The sequence below is a fragment of the Stegostoma tigrinum genome, chromosome 4 (assembly GCF_030684315.1).
Source record: "Stegostoma tigrinum isolate sSteTig4 chromosome 4, sSteTig4.hap1, whole genome shotgun sequence".
NCBI lineage: Eukaryota > Metazoa > Chordata > Chondrichthyes > Orectolobiformes > Stegostomatidae > Stegostoma > Stegostoma tigrinum.
The window spans coordinates 110,320,431-110,337,080 of NC_081357.1; the positions used below are offsets into that span (position 1 = coordinate 110,320,431).

General features: G+C 42.2%; 1 protein-coding gene across 2 annotated transcripts in view; it reads right to left on the minus strand.

Moving 5' to 3' along the window:
* Positions 1-16,650, minus strand: part of LOC125452501 (peroxidasin homolog) — a 243,236-nt gene that overhangs the window by 92,253 nt on the left and 134,333 nt on the right. Inside the window, exon 4 of one of the 2 annotated variants that reach the window (XM_048531012.2) lies at positions 11,403-11,474. The exons of the other annotated variant lie outside the window; for it this stretch is intronic. Within the exon in view, the coding sequence (XP_048386969.2) occupies positions 11,403-11,474 (72 nt within the window). The remainder of the gene's footprint in view (positions 1-11,402; positions 11,475-16,650) is intronic. 2 annotated transcript variants of the gene reach the window in all.

The window sequence follows — 16,650 nt, forward strand, 5'->3', positions numbered from 1 at the left end:
ACAGCTGGCTCCCTCATGCTTGATTCTGGCTGCCACGGTGACACCGGAGAGTAGTAACAGAAAAGGCAAGAGTCAAAAACAGGGGACACACTTTGGGTGCATGGGCATCAATGTTTTGTGCCATGCTAGAAATAATTAGACCATCTTGAACAACAGTTCTGTGTCTCTTCCAATCCATTAAGGCTTTTGACAACGTAAGTTTTCCTTGTAAATTACTTTAACAGGAGATAATTACCCCAAATAGTTATCTCATTTTGCAGCATGCGGGAACTGCTGAGGCCCCCTCATTTTCTGCTGTCCTCTGGGGGGAATATATCATCTGGGAATTGGCATTTTAGCTGGATATCTGGGCTCTGGGAATCACTCTTAGCTCAGTTCCTCTAACTGTCAGTGTTAGGTGAATGCTCCTTGCAAATGCAGTCATAGAGCTGTACAGCACAGAAATGGGCCCTTCGGTCCAACTCATCCATGCTGATCAGATATCCTAAATTACTCTTGTCCCATTGCCAAAATCTGGCCCATATCCCTCTAAACCCCCCCTTATTCATGTATACATCCAGGTGTCTTTTAAATGCTGTAACTGTACCAGCTTCCACCACTCCCTCTGGAAACTCATTCCATACAAGTTCCACCCTCTGTGTGAAACCCATAGGTTCCTTTCTTACTTTTCCCCTCTCACTTTAAACCCATACCCTCTAGTTTTGGACTCCCCCATCCTGGGGAAAAGACCATGGTTATTCATCATATCCATGCCCCTGATGTTTTTATAAGCTTCTATAAGACCATAAAACATAGGAGTGGAAGTAAGGCCATTTGGCCCATCAAGTCCACTCCGCCATTTAAATCATGGCTCATGGGCATTTCAACACCACTTCCCTGCACTCTCCCCATAGCCCTTGATTCCTTTTGAGATCAAGAATTTGTCGATCTCTGCCTTGAAGGCATCCAACGTCCCGGCCTCCACTGCACTCTGCGGCAATGAATTCCACAAGCCCACCACTCTCTGGCTGAGGTCACCCCTCAGGCTCTGATGCTCCACGGAAATGAAGTTTCAAGTGGTCTGAGTGCAGCCCCCATGGAATGCTGTATAACTCTTACTGATGTACTCGCATGGAAACAGAACATGAGGTTACTGATGCAAATGGAACAAAATGAATGCCAAACAAAGCAGCTTAATGTTGTAAAGTTGGAAATCGAACATTCCCTCGAAGGGAGGAATGGCTTTAAGCCAGAATTGGCTCCTGGTTCTGATGGGAACTCAATCACCTCAAGTCTAGGTGTTATCAGGTTCTCTTGGATCTACCCACCCTCTGTCTCACTGCCTTGACTACAAAAGTATCCTTAACAATAGCACTGGCATCCTCAGAATTTCCACCAGACTACTGGCTTCTCCATCTAACTTACCCTTGTTAAGCTAGATTGTGCGGCACACTACATACAATTCCAGAGATCCAGTGTGAAGTATACTGGAGTGCATTTCCTGAGTGGTCCCAGCAAACAGATGTACAACTTCAGAAGACCAACTGTGCATTCTATGGTAGGCCTAGCAAAGGCATTGAGCAGCAGTGTAGCGCTATTCAGCATCAGCCTGTGCGTTTCTCACAGGGGCCATTAATACCCCTGGTCACCCATGGGAAACTGAATATTAGTGGAACATGGGTGCTGTGCAGAATGTAAAATGTTGTGACAGCTCCCTGGATTGTGGGTGCCTCTAGTCACAGATCAGCTGGACATTGAGGGAATGAAATCCCTTCCCATTCCAGAATCTGCCAGGATGGCGTCAGGAAGAACTGAGTGCTACATGTTTGCAGTCAAAAGCCTTTTGGGACCAAAGGCAATCCAGCAATCTCTGCACCTTGAGTCTCTGCGTCCATGGTGAACTTGACAAAAATATATTGCTTTCCTGTGAAGGGGGTTTGTGTATTTAGGAATGCACTTGTTGCCAGTTTGGAGATGCCATACATTCTTCGTTGGGCTTTGAGTGGTGCCAATGGCCATCATGTTTAGTGCAGCTGTGATTTCAATGCCACAGGCACTGTGCCAGCTCCCAAATCACACGGCTCCAAATCTTCCTGCAGAAGGTGGAAGATGCCGATGACAGTTTCTCTGGGTCGACGCCATTCACCACACCAAATGGTTGTTTACTTAAATGAAGCAAGAAGAAGTGTCTTTTGTACACCCTTTCTTGGTACACTGCTTAACTGTGCTGAAACCTTTGTCCCCCACTCCATTAGCTGCTTGCTCATCCATATTTGGAGCTTCAGAGCCTCATCTCTCTGGTTCTGTTGGAACTATCACTCCCCTTCTGCTCTTCCTCCTTCTTTTATCGCTGCCTTAAAGTTGTTCCCACAGTTTCTGGGTTAAGCTGGTCAAAAAGATGGCATTGGCATATTGATCTGTGAAGAGGTACCAAACGTGATATTTTCCTTTTGAATTCTTGACGTAGTCGATTGACACTATTGGCCCTCATCAAGCTGCACATGTGCTGCATATAAACCTGCCTTACAGGCACCTCTACAGGCTGAATCTTACATCTTCTATCATTCAATGTGATCATGCTGATCTGATAATACTCAACTTCACTTTTCTGTCATTTCCCTGTAACTCTCAATTCCCTTATTGGTTAATGGTTGATCTTGGTCTTCAATATGCTTAGTGAGGCAGTCTCAACTGTGGGGAAAACAAATTCCACAGATTCACAACACTCTGAGAGAAGAAGTTTCTCCTCATCTCTGTCTTAAATGTGCAACGCTTTATTCGGACATGATGACGTCTGGTTTTGTCAGTTGCTTCACAATCTCAGCTTTGAGATACTTGACCGCCTTTGCCTCAATCATTTTTGGAGGAATGAGTTCCAGTCACTGACGATTTTGGTGAAAACTTTAATCTCTTACTGCAGATCAATGGGCAGCACCAGTTAGCAGTTCCCACTAGAAAATGTGCCCTCTTACCCCTCACCGTCTCTTACCACCAAGTACAAAGTTTTTTATCCTCATTATTTAGTTCAAATTACTGGATAATTCAGATGGTTCTCAGCACAAGAAGTGACTTTTAATTATCAACAGACTGTATCTATATCTGGACTGTGCTTCAAAGGCATGATCACTGCAAAAAAACGCAAAAAAACACAAAGTGATATAAATTTCAATTCTACAATAGTACTTTCAAAACATGTACGGTCTATATCATCCACCTAAACTCTTATTAGTACGGCCTTAATCAGTCATAATTAACTGCTTTAACATGGTTACTCATTTTGTATAAGCCATAATTTGCTACTGAAGAAAACTAAACAACTAAAGTTGACATTATCTTGCTAAATCCTAGCCCAAAAATATCATGCTGATCACCTACAGCATAAAATTTTGTTTTACACTAAAAGCTGTGACATTTCAATTTCCCAGACTTCCAGTCTTTTTCCAGACAAGCAGGAGTCATTGTCAGTTTTAATTGGGTGCTCTGTAAAATAAAAATCTTGTTCAGTGCAAAACAAGTGTGGGCTCAATCAGATCAGTAAAACAGCTGTGCACAATAAATTGAAAACCACATTCATTAGTTAAGGCACTTAGACAAGTTCTTCAAACATGTGACCCATTTACAAGCCACTAACCTCATCTAGTCACCTACAGGACACTAATTTGTTTTACACTGAAAGCTGTCACACATACTTTTGTTCAATAATCATGACAGATACGATTCACAGATATGAAATGTCAGAGTTCATGCTAACAGGATTCTGTGACTTCATCTTTGAGCAGACTCACCAAACAATGTTACAATTTTCTATGAGGCTAATTTTCCTCCACAGGCTCTGAAATTGTAACAAAGCCCCAAGATGACTTTATCATCGATCTCATTCTGCACCTTTCTCATATCTTGCCTTGCAGAAACGTGACCTGTAGGCTTAGCAAGGTCCTCTTTGAAGTCCTATGTACACTGTAATTGGTATAGGATTCTGCTGCACTCTCTCAAAATTAGCACACTGTTGAAAATAAACCACTGCTTTTTCAGACTAAGATATATAAACAAGTGGTTTTACATTTTTCATACAAATCAATGGATCAACATAACATATCACAGTTCAAAAGTGAAACCGCACAATGATCAATGGTAGCTCATTACCATTCATAATTTCTACTAAACAAAGTTGTATTGATTAAAGTTTTTGTTGAATGGAACTGCAAAAGAAGACTCTTTTTATTCCACATTCTTGAAGGAACAATTCATTCTTCGGAGTTTTACTAACTCTACATCTCAAAGGCAATCAAATATAACTGTAACCGTTTCTTATTACTAATATCATTTTCAACCATAAATCATACTTCAAAAGATAAAATAGAAAAGTGAGGTACTTTTCACGTGACATTTATCAAACATACTATCCAGAATGTTACACGTTAATCATTGTAAAGACAATGCATACATCATGTTGCGTGAGTGAAGATTTCATTAACCTTGGTCAATCATACATGAGGTCAGCTTCCGTGTATATTACTTACAACTGCACCTTCATCATCTGCTGGGAGACACTAAGCTTTAGGCACTTTCAAACAAAAATGGCAATTTACATTACAGTTTATAAGCTGTAACGTGAACTTCACAGTTTGCCAAAAATAATCATGAAAATGAACACTTTTGGCCATTTGACCTTCATCATATAAATATCTCTATCTTTCAGACATCCTGTAACAATCCAACATTTCTAAGTCCTGTAGCCATGTCTCCTCCTTCGACACTGTCTACAAAATACCTTCCACTTTAATGTAATCTACAGTTCCCAAACAGGTGAGAGTGAATGTAGCCCTAACCTGGAACAAATTAAGGGTAGTGTGGTGCTGAGATTCAGTGATCATTACAACTTCAATCGCCCATGCTTTTTAAAAAATATATTGGATTTTTATGGCCAATAAATGATTTTCATCAGATCTACTTGGACCAGACTGAAACCCAATTGCATGAGATGAAAACATTTTAGAAAACATAGTAAACACAAATTAGAATCCTGCTGACTTCAGAAGCAGTTCTGTATAGAGGTTACCATTTACTGTTAAAGTGATGCACTGACTCACCTCTATGCAATCCTCATTGTTTTATTTTTCCTCATATTCACTCCATCTCAATTACCCAAACAGGTTAGCTGTTGTGGCTGCTGTTTTTCTCTGATATTGGTGCATTACAAGAGCTGGGCGATACTGGAGTAAGACAACCTGGAAATGCAGCCCTCATGAGTACTTTGACACTCGGACCTGGCAAAACTACTGGCAGGGATTATTCTCTCCGTCAGTCAGAAATTTGAAGAGAGAGCTTGAAAGTACGCATGTCTCAACTTGTTAAAAGTGGCCCCATGGTAATAAAGAATGCAGGGGAGCAGTTAGTCAGCAAAAAATAGAGGTTGCATTTACTATAACCTGCCCATGCAGGTTCAGTGGTGGTGGTGAGAGCCAGAGGATCAGACAGAAGTGGGTGAGTAGGAATCACAAGGGCACAAATGGATGACAGAATTATATGGTCAATGTGAATACAACAAATGTGCATCAATGAGACAGCAAACCAATTTTATTTATTAAGAAGGCTGTTCCCATTCATTTGCATGCTCCTGAAATGGTATTTCACATCTCTTCTGGGATTAGGTGAGGGGTGAGCAAGGGCCATCAGGGCAGCCATTTTAACTTTGCTTTCCACTGCACAATGCAAGAAGTTCGCAAAGTCATTGACTGGAAGGGTCAGGGAGTAGAGGGGCTGAAACAGATGCAGGGAGTAGAGGGGCTGAAACAGATGCAGGGAACAGAGGGGCTGAAACAGACGCAAGGGTCTAAATGGCTACAAGTGCAGGTCAAACCCGACACACTGCCAAAGACATTGTTTGCCAGTTTGGTCAGTCCCACATAATCGCTTTGCAATTGGAGCCTGGATGGTGACAAATATGTGATAATCCCAAATATGATCCACGTGCACGGCAACTTCACAATACAATATAATCAGGATCGTCCCTTTTGTTTTAATTAAGAGCAATCTTACAGCACCTTGATGTGGAAAAAGACTAATTAGTTCTGAAGAAGGGTCACTGGAACCGAGATGTTAACTCTACTTTAACTTCATTGATGCTGCAATTTCTGTTTATGTACAAGATTAATGTTGGTCTTTCTACAAACAGGACACTTCTATGTTCTTCATTTATAATGGTGGTATCACTTTAGGTACATGATTGAAGCAATACTCAGAGTTGTCTGCAATTACGAGAGGCACCATTTTCAGAGACAGCAGAAAGTGGCCCACCTTTACCATGTATTTGGACTGCCACTTGGTTATGGTCAACCAGTCCCTGTCAGTCTAATTGAATCCCATTCTAGGACTGCAAACAGCATCTGACCTGTGCCTTTGAAATTGGTCGATCAGACTCCTGGACTAAATTCCATGCCAAAGATTACGTAGCCCTGACATAATAGATCTGGAATATACACAGGTTCAAACCAGAGATAACAAAGTGTGGAGCTGGAGGAAAACAGCAGGCAGCATCATAGGAACAGGAAAGTCAACATTTCGGATGGGGACGTCCCAACCCAAAAAGTCAATTTTCCCATTCCTCTGATCCTGCCTGGCCTGCTGTGTTTTTCCAGCTCCACACTGTGTTATCTCTGACTCTGGCATCTGCAGTTCTTGCTTCCTCTGGGTTCTAACTAATTGTTTTCTGATTGAGAGAGCAAGCAAGGTTAAACATAACCACCGACACGTTTCTCCACAACATACAAATAAACTCCCAAATATGATACAAGATTGTTGATTTAGAGCTGATGCAATTTGCGTTAATCCAACAATTTGTACTATAAAAGCAGCCACAGTATTAATAAGCATTTCACCACTTCAGCAAAATGTGATTTAGATTGAAAGTAAAGGCATAAATGCTCAGATTGCCATTGACTGTGCTGATACTAGCTTATAAAAAAGGATACATAAGCCAAGCTCAATACACAGAACAATGGTAGCCTAAATCTAATAGATGATCATCTCCTCCACACCAAAAAGAGTGCAAAGTGGAAACAGTCGGCAGTTCGGTTGACCTTCAAGGCCATCACACTGAACCTATTTCCAGGAGAATAAGTACCAAAAAAACAGGTCAGCAAACAATCTCAGTGCATATTTAAAATGCACCAATAATATCAGAAACCAAGATTTCATGGGGAAAGGTGGCCTTATGATTCCAATTTTGCAAGGAAGTCAGTTTTTAGTAATTTGTCAGTTTAACTTCTTTTCTTCCTGTGACTTTTGGAATTTGGTTGCAACTCAGCCAATTTCAAGGAGCAGTCCGCATTGTAGTACCTTCTGTCATTGTTGTTTTTCAACAATGCACTGTGTTAGAGCCAGCAGCTCTTTCAGGTTTGTCAGTATATACGTATCTAAAAGATAGCCTCAATTTTACGGCTCCAAACTATAAATCTTCCTAGAGTGAACCACAGATATTCAGTTGGCAGTAGATTTTGAGTAGATAAACAATCTTCATTAAGGAAGCGAGTCCCAATTTACCAAATGGAGGGAGAGAATAAAACAAAAGGTTTGAAGCAGATTATCTGTGTGGTGATGATACCGTGATACAATCACTTCATACAATCTGATTAGTGCAAGAACAGCTTTTTACAACTTCATGGCCAACACATTCTAACACAAGGAATTCTGACATTTATTTTGACCAACACTGCACGTGCAGACTTTTTGAGATGCAACCTGCTACACCGTTGTGGCTTTACTGGTATAATGTGATTGATTCTCGACCTGGAATGTTATAATATTTTTTGTGTGGACAAGATTCTCAAAACCATCTACTCTCGATGATCAGACGTGGTTCATTCCAATTTGGCTGCCACATTTATGATACTTGCAAGTATAAAACATAACCAACAGTCCCAAGGATGTCACCTGGCTACAATGCGGTACATGCTTAAAAGGAGATGATTGTCTCAAAACACAGGCCAAACGTTTTGCAGTCAAATGAGTTAAGCGATCAGCTGTGACCCGGACATTTTTTTTTGGTTGGGAGCGCAAGTTACCCTCCAGGAAAACTACCTGCACCGTTGGATAAGAATGTGTTAAACAATTCACAAGTTACTTTCCTTTTGTTCTTTGGCTGCAACACATTAAAGCATCAAAAACGAAAATCGCTATCTAAAAGTCACAATGCTGCAGCTACCAAGACGCAAGTTCTGGCAAATACTTTTATCATTTAAGGCATTTCAAAAGTATAGCTAGTCATAAGAGTCATAATGGCATAGAAGGGGGCCATTTTAGCATGTCAAGTCTACGGCGAATTGCAGTGGGGCAATCCAGTCATTCTGTTTCCCCATGGGATTGGCTCTTTGTGCAAAAGGATTAAAAGTGGTACACCCTGGGTTAAGAGCTCTCCTCTGTTTGCAGGGAACTGCAGCAGAATTTTAAGACTGGCTAACAACAGTAAAACAAGGACAGCAAGGAACAGGCAGGAGTCTTGTATGGAAAATCACTAAGCTAACAGCATGGTCAGTCTAGCAGCGTGCGTTATATTAATTTTGACGGTATTCAGCCATAAGGAAGATGAGTAAGGAATGGCATGAGATACTTACCAGAAAGATGCTGAAAGGACATGGAGACCTGCTTTCTCAAACATGTGGCTTCCCAAAAATGCAAGCACAGGAAAATAAAACCATAATATAAAGAAAACACCATCTTTATGATAAGATGGAGCACAGGAACATGGAAATTGGGGTGGGGAAATGTAAACTTCCTTCTTGAAAGTTACCATTTGTTCAAAGGTCCTGATCTCCTTCTTTCAAAGAGGTGTCAGGGTGGGCATGACTCAGTTTTCCTACCACATTCCACTGGGGTCAGGGAAGCAGGAATGCCCAACAAATCTCTTCAAGGGAGACCAGGTTTTGCATTCTAGAAAGGACCTTTCAAAATCCCAGTTATCCTGATCCCACTCCACTTTTCAGCAGAGTTGCAATCGGAATATGCCGAGGGACCCACAGATTTACAAGCTGGCAGTACAGACGGTGGTATATTTTTCTTTAACAGTGTGTTAAGGCTGCTGACATTCTGTGTAATGTGCTGGATGGCATAGTGTGCCAATAACAACATCAGAGCATTACACAAGCTGAAGATCATATGTGCCCAGCAATTTCCACTTCAGGCTCATGCCTCAGATTTGCAGTCACATTCTTTCCCTGCTAGAAAGCACCAAGGCAGGCTAGCCAAGCAAGAGTAAATAACCTACAGCAGGCTCACACAAAACCTATGTGCTTGTGACCAGAAGAACTGAATAACTATTTACATCTGCTCCCAGTGGTGATTTGCCTCCAGCTAGCAAAGAGGAAAAAAAGCTTTCAAATACATCTTCACACCACAGCAGGAACATGATTACAATGTAATGCCATCACCCAAATGAGGTTGCATGAAGCAGTATCTTTTTTGAAATATGTACAGCATCAATTGCAGCAGGATCGTAGTCACTATTACTCAGCAGCTGTGCTAATATAGACTGCAGCTACAGCAGAAGAGGGGGGTAAAATAACACTGAGTTGAGACGCAACAGCCTTTTTTCCAGTGTGAACTCTAAGGCAGAGCATGCAAGCAGGGTCAAGACCCCAGGTGGGGCCACAAGGTGGGTTTTTGGGGTTACGAGCACTGAGGGCGTGGTGGCTGCTATGGAGATCTGACCACGTTACAACGGCCATACAGCTGTCTTCGGGTTGGAGCCGTTCTCACTGTTGGTTTGCGACAATTTTAAAGCCTCAAAATCAAATCTCAGAGATGAAAATGTTCGGAAGGAACTGCTCAATGGAAGAGAGAAGAGCACCCGAAACTAATGTTGCAGGTGGCTTCAGATCAAAAGTCACCCACATTAGTCATTCAGCCTTCTTTTAATTAAAAAACAAACTATTAAAAGAACACACCATATTTATTATTTATGCTTTGATAAATGTTTGTCAGATCAAAAAAAAGTTGGTACCTTTTATAATGTGGATTAGTCTAAAATTATCTGAAATACGGTCTTGTAAAAATTAGCAAATTATTACTTCTGTAATTTAAACTGTCTCAAAGATTCATGATGCCAGTTCAATCACAATGTACCAGAAATATGGCAAAAATGTGCGTAGAGCTCCAATACAGATGTTGTTTAGCACTTTATTTTCTCCTTGTAAAGTTCACGAAAAAATTAAAATTATCGAGAGCATAAATCTGCATATTTTTATTTAGGGAACGTGAACTGTGAAAGTTTTTATTTATCTGAGGGGTTGCACCAGACATATGTGTACGTTGGTTTCCGAGATCAAAGGCAAGTTTGATCACACATAAATAATAATCAAACTGCTTAACTGGAACTCCATATACATTCAGGAGAAGCTTCTAAGTTGACTACAGAATTAAAATGTAGCAATTTGATGCAAATTTGAAAACAGTAGACTGTGATTCAGCTGTCTGAAAGATGTTAAATCAGCAAACAGAAATGTTAATTAAAATCAAACTGTTTCTAATAAAATGCATTAGCATCAAGATTTTAAAAAGTTACAGGAAACAGCATAATGTACAATGTGCAGGTTGCTTATCAAATTTAACATATTAGTCCAGATTGTGTTAACTTTTTGACGAATGTAAAGAATGTCAGTGACAAAAAAAAATCATAAACGTGGGCCATTTAAAAAAAGGATTGCAAATGAGTGTGTCAATAATATGTCTTAATGAGTTTATATGCAAAAAAATTCCAAGTCGTTTGAGATGTTAACAAAAATATGAGCATGCTTGCTTTCTAGAAATCGATTTATATTCCAGTTGGTTCTCCGTGTGAATTATAGTAATTCATCTAAGATTTTAGAGTAGATTTGTAGCCCAGGTTGTGGTTGGTTGGCTCGCTGAGTTGGTTTTATTTCCCCAGGTGGGAAAATGCAGTGGCACTTCATCGGAGGCTGCACTTATGATGTTAACCAGCAGAGTAATGAAACGTCTGCGGAACAACGAGCCAGCTCGGTGAGCCAACCAACCACAATATAGTATTTCGTTTCGATAAAATACCTATTTACAGAGTCAATCGATGAATCCAAGATGCTGACGAATGTTCAATATACGAAGAATGCAAGGTATTCTTAACTCATTTGCAAACATCGATCAAAATAAGTTGATTACACATGGGCAATGCTGCCGAACATACTCTACAAAAGTACTAAATGCACAGACCTTACAAACCAAAGCCCCAAAACTATCTTTCTAATTTTCAGTTACGTTGTGCAAACAGGCCATGCAAAGCATGCAGGTGCTGACAATACAACTGGCCGAAGAAGCTTTACTGGGTAGATTGATATTAAAAAATCCAAGCATAAGATACTACAAAGATAAAGACAATAAAATGGCAATGGAACACGAATAGCAAAGGCACTTACAGTTGTTCTAGAGAGACAAGTCCCTTAAATGCTTGCCTGTCAAGTGATTGGATTTCATTCTTGTACAAATAGCTGAAACAAGAAATAATCATTGGTATTAGTGACCTGGCCACCTACAGCACTCAAAAGGCATTCTGGCCATCCAAATAGATTTTGTCTGTTGGTGGGTATGCAAAAAATAATATTTTCAATCGCCACTTAAACAGGTGCTGAAATTTATACCGAAACACTAACCTTTAAAAGAAATTTAATCCAGCTTGGACAGCAGCCTTCCAATCTGGTGTTAATGGACCACTGAGATAAAAAAAGGAAAAACTGCAAAAGCTGGAAATCTTAAAATAAGTACAGAAAATACACACAGGCCAGTCAGCATCTCTGATGGGAAATGTATTAATCAGGAGCAGGGGTAGACCGTGTTGACCATCAAATCTGCTCCACTGTTCAAGATCACGGCTGATCTCATACATCAGTCTACCTTCACTGTTTTTGATACAGTACTTGGAACCCAACAATGATCAATCTCAGCTTTAAAATCCTCATTAAGAGAGCAGCCACATCTCTCTGGGACCTTGAGATCCGAATAACAACACTCAGTAAAGAAATTGCTCTGCATCTCAGTTCTAAATGATCAACCCTTTATCCTGAGACTCATAGCACTACTACTAAACTCTCCAGCCAGGGAAAGGAACATGTCTCTAATCAAGTCCTCTGAAACCATTTGAATGAGATTGTGCGTTATGTTTTTAAACTCCATTCTTCCTCATATCTCAGGAAGCAATCTAATGCTTTTTTTTTGTCCCACTCAAAAGGAAGTATATCCTTTTTTCAGGTAAGATTAACAGGACTGTACACATTACTGCAAGTATGGCCCCAGCAAAGCCATGCACAATCACAGTGACACTTCCTTTCTCTTTTCCATAAATGTCAGCTTTCTTCCTGAATTGCTTCTTGGGTCTGCATGCTAACTTTTGGATTCTTAGACAGTAACACCCATATCCCTCTGAATACCAACATTTCCTATTTTACCCCAGTTAAAAATACTCAGGTATGCACCATTCAGTGGGTTTTTCCAGTGTTTTATGTCTTACTTTCAGATCAATGGGCTGATGTACTTTTTTAAAAACAAGATTGCTTTTCAACATAAGTTGATAGTTTGGCTATGTTGAGTAACAAATCAATGCACAACACAAGATAATAATCAGCAAAGGAAGTTGGATGTTAGACTCAGAGCAGAGGACAGTAATAAGTTTATCCCAAACAAACCTTCACATATCTCATGTCAAATCAACAGTAAACAATCACATGTCGTCAAAGGGGTGAACTTACTGATTTTTTTCAGCAATTTTATATTTGATGAGATTCCTGGCCTGCCACGGTCCATGTTGACTTATCTCAAGCAACTTTCTGCTCTTCAGCACATTAATTAGGCAACTAACCCTTTCAGTCCTGAGATCAGGGAACTGTGTGGCGAAAACAGTGGACATGTTCACCATATCTGGAAAATTGTGAAGTTGACACCATTTTTAAACCCCCAGCTCCAGAACATTTCTAAAGCTGCAAGCAGGAGCTGTTCTTTGCTCTGTGATTCTGCACAGTTATCCAGAAAGAAAGTGGCCAAGTCCACAGTTCACCCCATAGAGGCATGGAGTTGCTGGTGTTTGGAGTGATGGAAAGGAGACCATAGCTTTCTTCTGCTGAATGACAAAGGAGCCCACGCCATAGACTCTGCACGTAGGAAAGAGGTTGTGGCTGTTGGAGGTTAATCATCTCAGCTCCAGGACATCTCTGTAGGAGTTCCTCAGGGCAGTGTGCTTGGCCGAAGCACATTTAGCTGATTCATCAATGACCATTCTCCATCATAAGGTCAGAGTGAGGATGTTCGCCAATGTCTATGCAATGTTTAGCACCAACTGCAACTCTTCACATACCAAAGCAATCCATGTTCAAATACTATAAGATCTGGGCACTATCCAGGTTTGGGGTGACAAGTGACAAATAAACGGCACACCTCACAAATGCCAGACAATGATCATCTCTAATAACAGATAATTTAACCATCACCACTTCCCATTCAACGGTGTTGGCATCAGTGAATGCCCCACTATGTCTCCTGTGGGTTACTACTGACCAAAAACTCAACTCGACTCACCACAGTGCCATAAGATAAGATCGGAGGTTAGGAATACTGCAGCAGGCATCTCACCTTCTGATTCCCCAAAGCCTGGCCACCATCAAGGCACAAGTCAGGAGTCTGACAGACTACTCCCTACTTACTTGTATGGGTCCAGCTCCAATAACACTCAAGAAGCCAGACACCATCCAGGGCAAAGCAGCCTGCTTGACTGGCACCAAATCCACCAGCATCCTTCTATCACCAATGATCAGTTGCAGCAGTGCATACTATCTATAAGATGCACTGCAGGAATTCACCAAAGATTCTTCAACAGCACCTTCCAAACCCTTGACCACTCTATCAATAAGGACAAGAGCAGCAGATACACAAAACAACCCCACGACTTGCAAGTTCCCCTCCATCCAGTCACCATCCCAACTTGGAAATATATTGCCATTCCTTCACTGTCACTGGGTCAAAACCTTGGAATTGCCTCTCTTAGAGCATAAAAGCATGTGGACTGTTGCATTTCAAGAAGGGAGCTCATCACCACCTACTCTAGGGCAACAAATGGTTAATAAATGCTGGCCTGCCAGTGTCGCTCCTGGCCCACAAGTTGCATGTGTTAAAACAGGCTATGCTGGTGTGAGATAGAGGCCCAGGCCACTGTAATGTCCCAGGTGAAACACAACACACAGCAATGCGAGGAAGACATTCATGATTGTCTGTTGTCCCTAAGGTGAGAGTCACCTTCATCTCTCAGCTAACTCACACTCATGTGGGCACCAGTGACTCTAATTCTGCCTTTGCACACTAATCTCACTGTAGATCCTGTACAATAACCCTCATCATTAGGGCAGCACGGTGGCACAGTGGTTAGCACTGCAGCCTCACAGCGCCAGGGACCTGGGTTCAATTCCAGCCTCGGGCGACTATCTGTGTGGAGTTTGCACATTCTCCCCGTGTCTGCGTGGGTTTCCTCCAGGTGCTCTGGTTTCCTCCCACAGTCCAAAGATGTGCAGGCTAGGTGGATCGGCCATGCTAAATTGCCCATAGTGTTCAAGGGAGTGTGGGTTATAGGGGGATGGGTTTGGGTGGGATGCTCTGAAGGGCGGTGTAGACTTGTTGGGCCAAAGGGCCTGTTTCCACACTGTAGGGAATCTAATCTAATCTAATCTAATTCCATGTATCAAGATCAAATAAGGGCTCCCACTCGCTTAACCTCCCAAAGTACAAATCTTTCTTGCTCTCTGCATTTCCTGTTCACTCACTGTGAGCACCTTATCTGCTTCTCCTATGTCGCCACAGATGGGTCTTCCTTCTGCTTCCGTCACACTAAAAAAGTCCCTTCGTGTCAGTGCAAGAAAAACTGACCCACTCTTGGGCTGATGTCTCCTAGCACTGTATCTATTGTCCAGGCCTGTAGCACTGAGTATGGCTGACCATTTGGACTGGAACCAGATGAGTCCCTGACTGACCAGAATCACCCTTAACCCCACTAAGGACTAGTTCTTTTACCTCTCCGGTATGACCACTTCCTTACAGCATGTTTGCCGCATAAGCTGCCGATACACACAGTCAGTGTGACATTCACGCAGTACACTGCCATTCAGCAACATGTCACCCCGCCTCCCCGCCCAACCCCCATGACCATTCAGTGCTCCAAACCCGTGGCAAGATGCCTGCTTTTAGCTCAGTGCCAAAAAGCAATACAAGGCACAAAAGGCTAGTAGCATACAAATATGTACAAAGTCAGCAAGTGCTAAGGGATGAAGTTCAGAACCATCAAATGTGTTCTGTGTAAGTGCATGCAATGTGTGCGTGTACTTGTGTACTTGTGGGTAACAGGACCTGGCAGAAACATGAAAGGCACAATTGTCCTGGAGGTCCACTGCACAGGGCTGAAGTAGAGTGTGGGCTGTACTGAAAGCAGTCATGATAATGTGGTGCGGTTGGTGGTTTGTTCATGTTTAATTGCATGAAGGAAGGATGGAAGAGGATGGTGCCCACGGAGCATTCAGAGAAATAATGCAACACGGTATAGTCTGCAGAAGCAAGTGGTGACCAGCAGTTGCCTGGTAACTGGTCTGTCTTTCATGTCAGAAACTGGTGTCATCTAGTTTCTCACTCAAGGGGAGAACTGGGAGCTAGAAATGAGGCGAGTTAGCTGACAATAAGATACAAATGCATGGAAATGAAATGATCACCACTCATTAGCGAGGTTCAGAGCTTGTTTAAATTCCAAGGAGAAGAAAATTGGAAACTTTCTATTTAACGTCCAGTGTCATTTTTCCATTATAACAAGGTGTGAAGCGAGATGAACACAGCAGGCCAAGCAGCATCTTAGGACCGCAAAAGCTGACATTTTGGGCCTAGATCCTTCATCAGAAATGGGGTAGGGGGAGAGGGTTCTGAAATAATTAGGGAGAAAAGGGGAAGCGATCGAAGATAGAGGAGAAGATAGGTGGAGAGGAGACAGACAATTTAAAGAGGCGGGGATGGAGCCAGAAAAGGTAAGTGTAGGTGGGGAGGTAGGGAGGAGATAGGTCAGTCCAGGGAGGATGGACAGGTCAAGGGCGTGGGATGAGGTTAGTAGATAGGAAATGTGGGTGCAGCTTGAGATGGGAGGAGGGGATAGGTGAGAGGAAGAATAGGTTTGGGAGGCGGGCATGGGTTGGGCTGGTTTTGGGATGCGGTGGGGGAGGGAAGATTTTGAAGCTTGTGAAATCCACATTAACACCATTGGGCTGCAGGGTTCGCAAGCAGAATATGAGTTGCTGTTCCTGCAACCTTTGGGTGGCATCATTGTGGCACTGCAGGAGCCCAGGATGGACATGTTGTCTGAGGAATGGGAGGGGGAGTTGAAATGGTTCGCAACGGGGAGGTGCAGTTGTTTATTGCGAACCGAGCGTAGGTGTTCTGCAAAGTGGTCCCCAAGCCTCCGTTTGGTTTCCCCAATATACAGGAAGCCACAATGTGTACAGTGGATGCAATATACCACATTAGCAGATGTACAAGTCAACCTCTGCTTGATGTGAAATGTCATGTTGGGGCCTGGGATGGGGGTGAAGGGGGCGGTGTGGGGGCAGGTGTAGCAACTCCTGCAGTTGCAGGGAAAAGTGCCAGGTGTGGTTG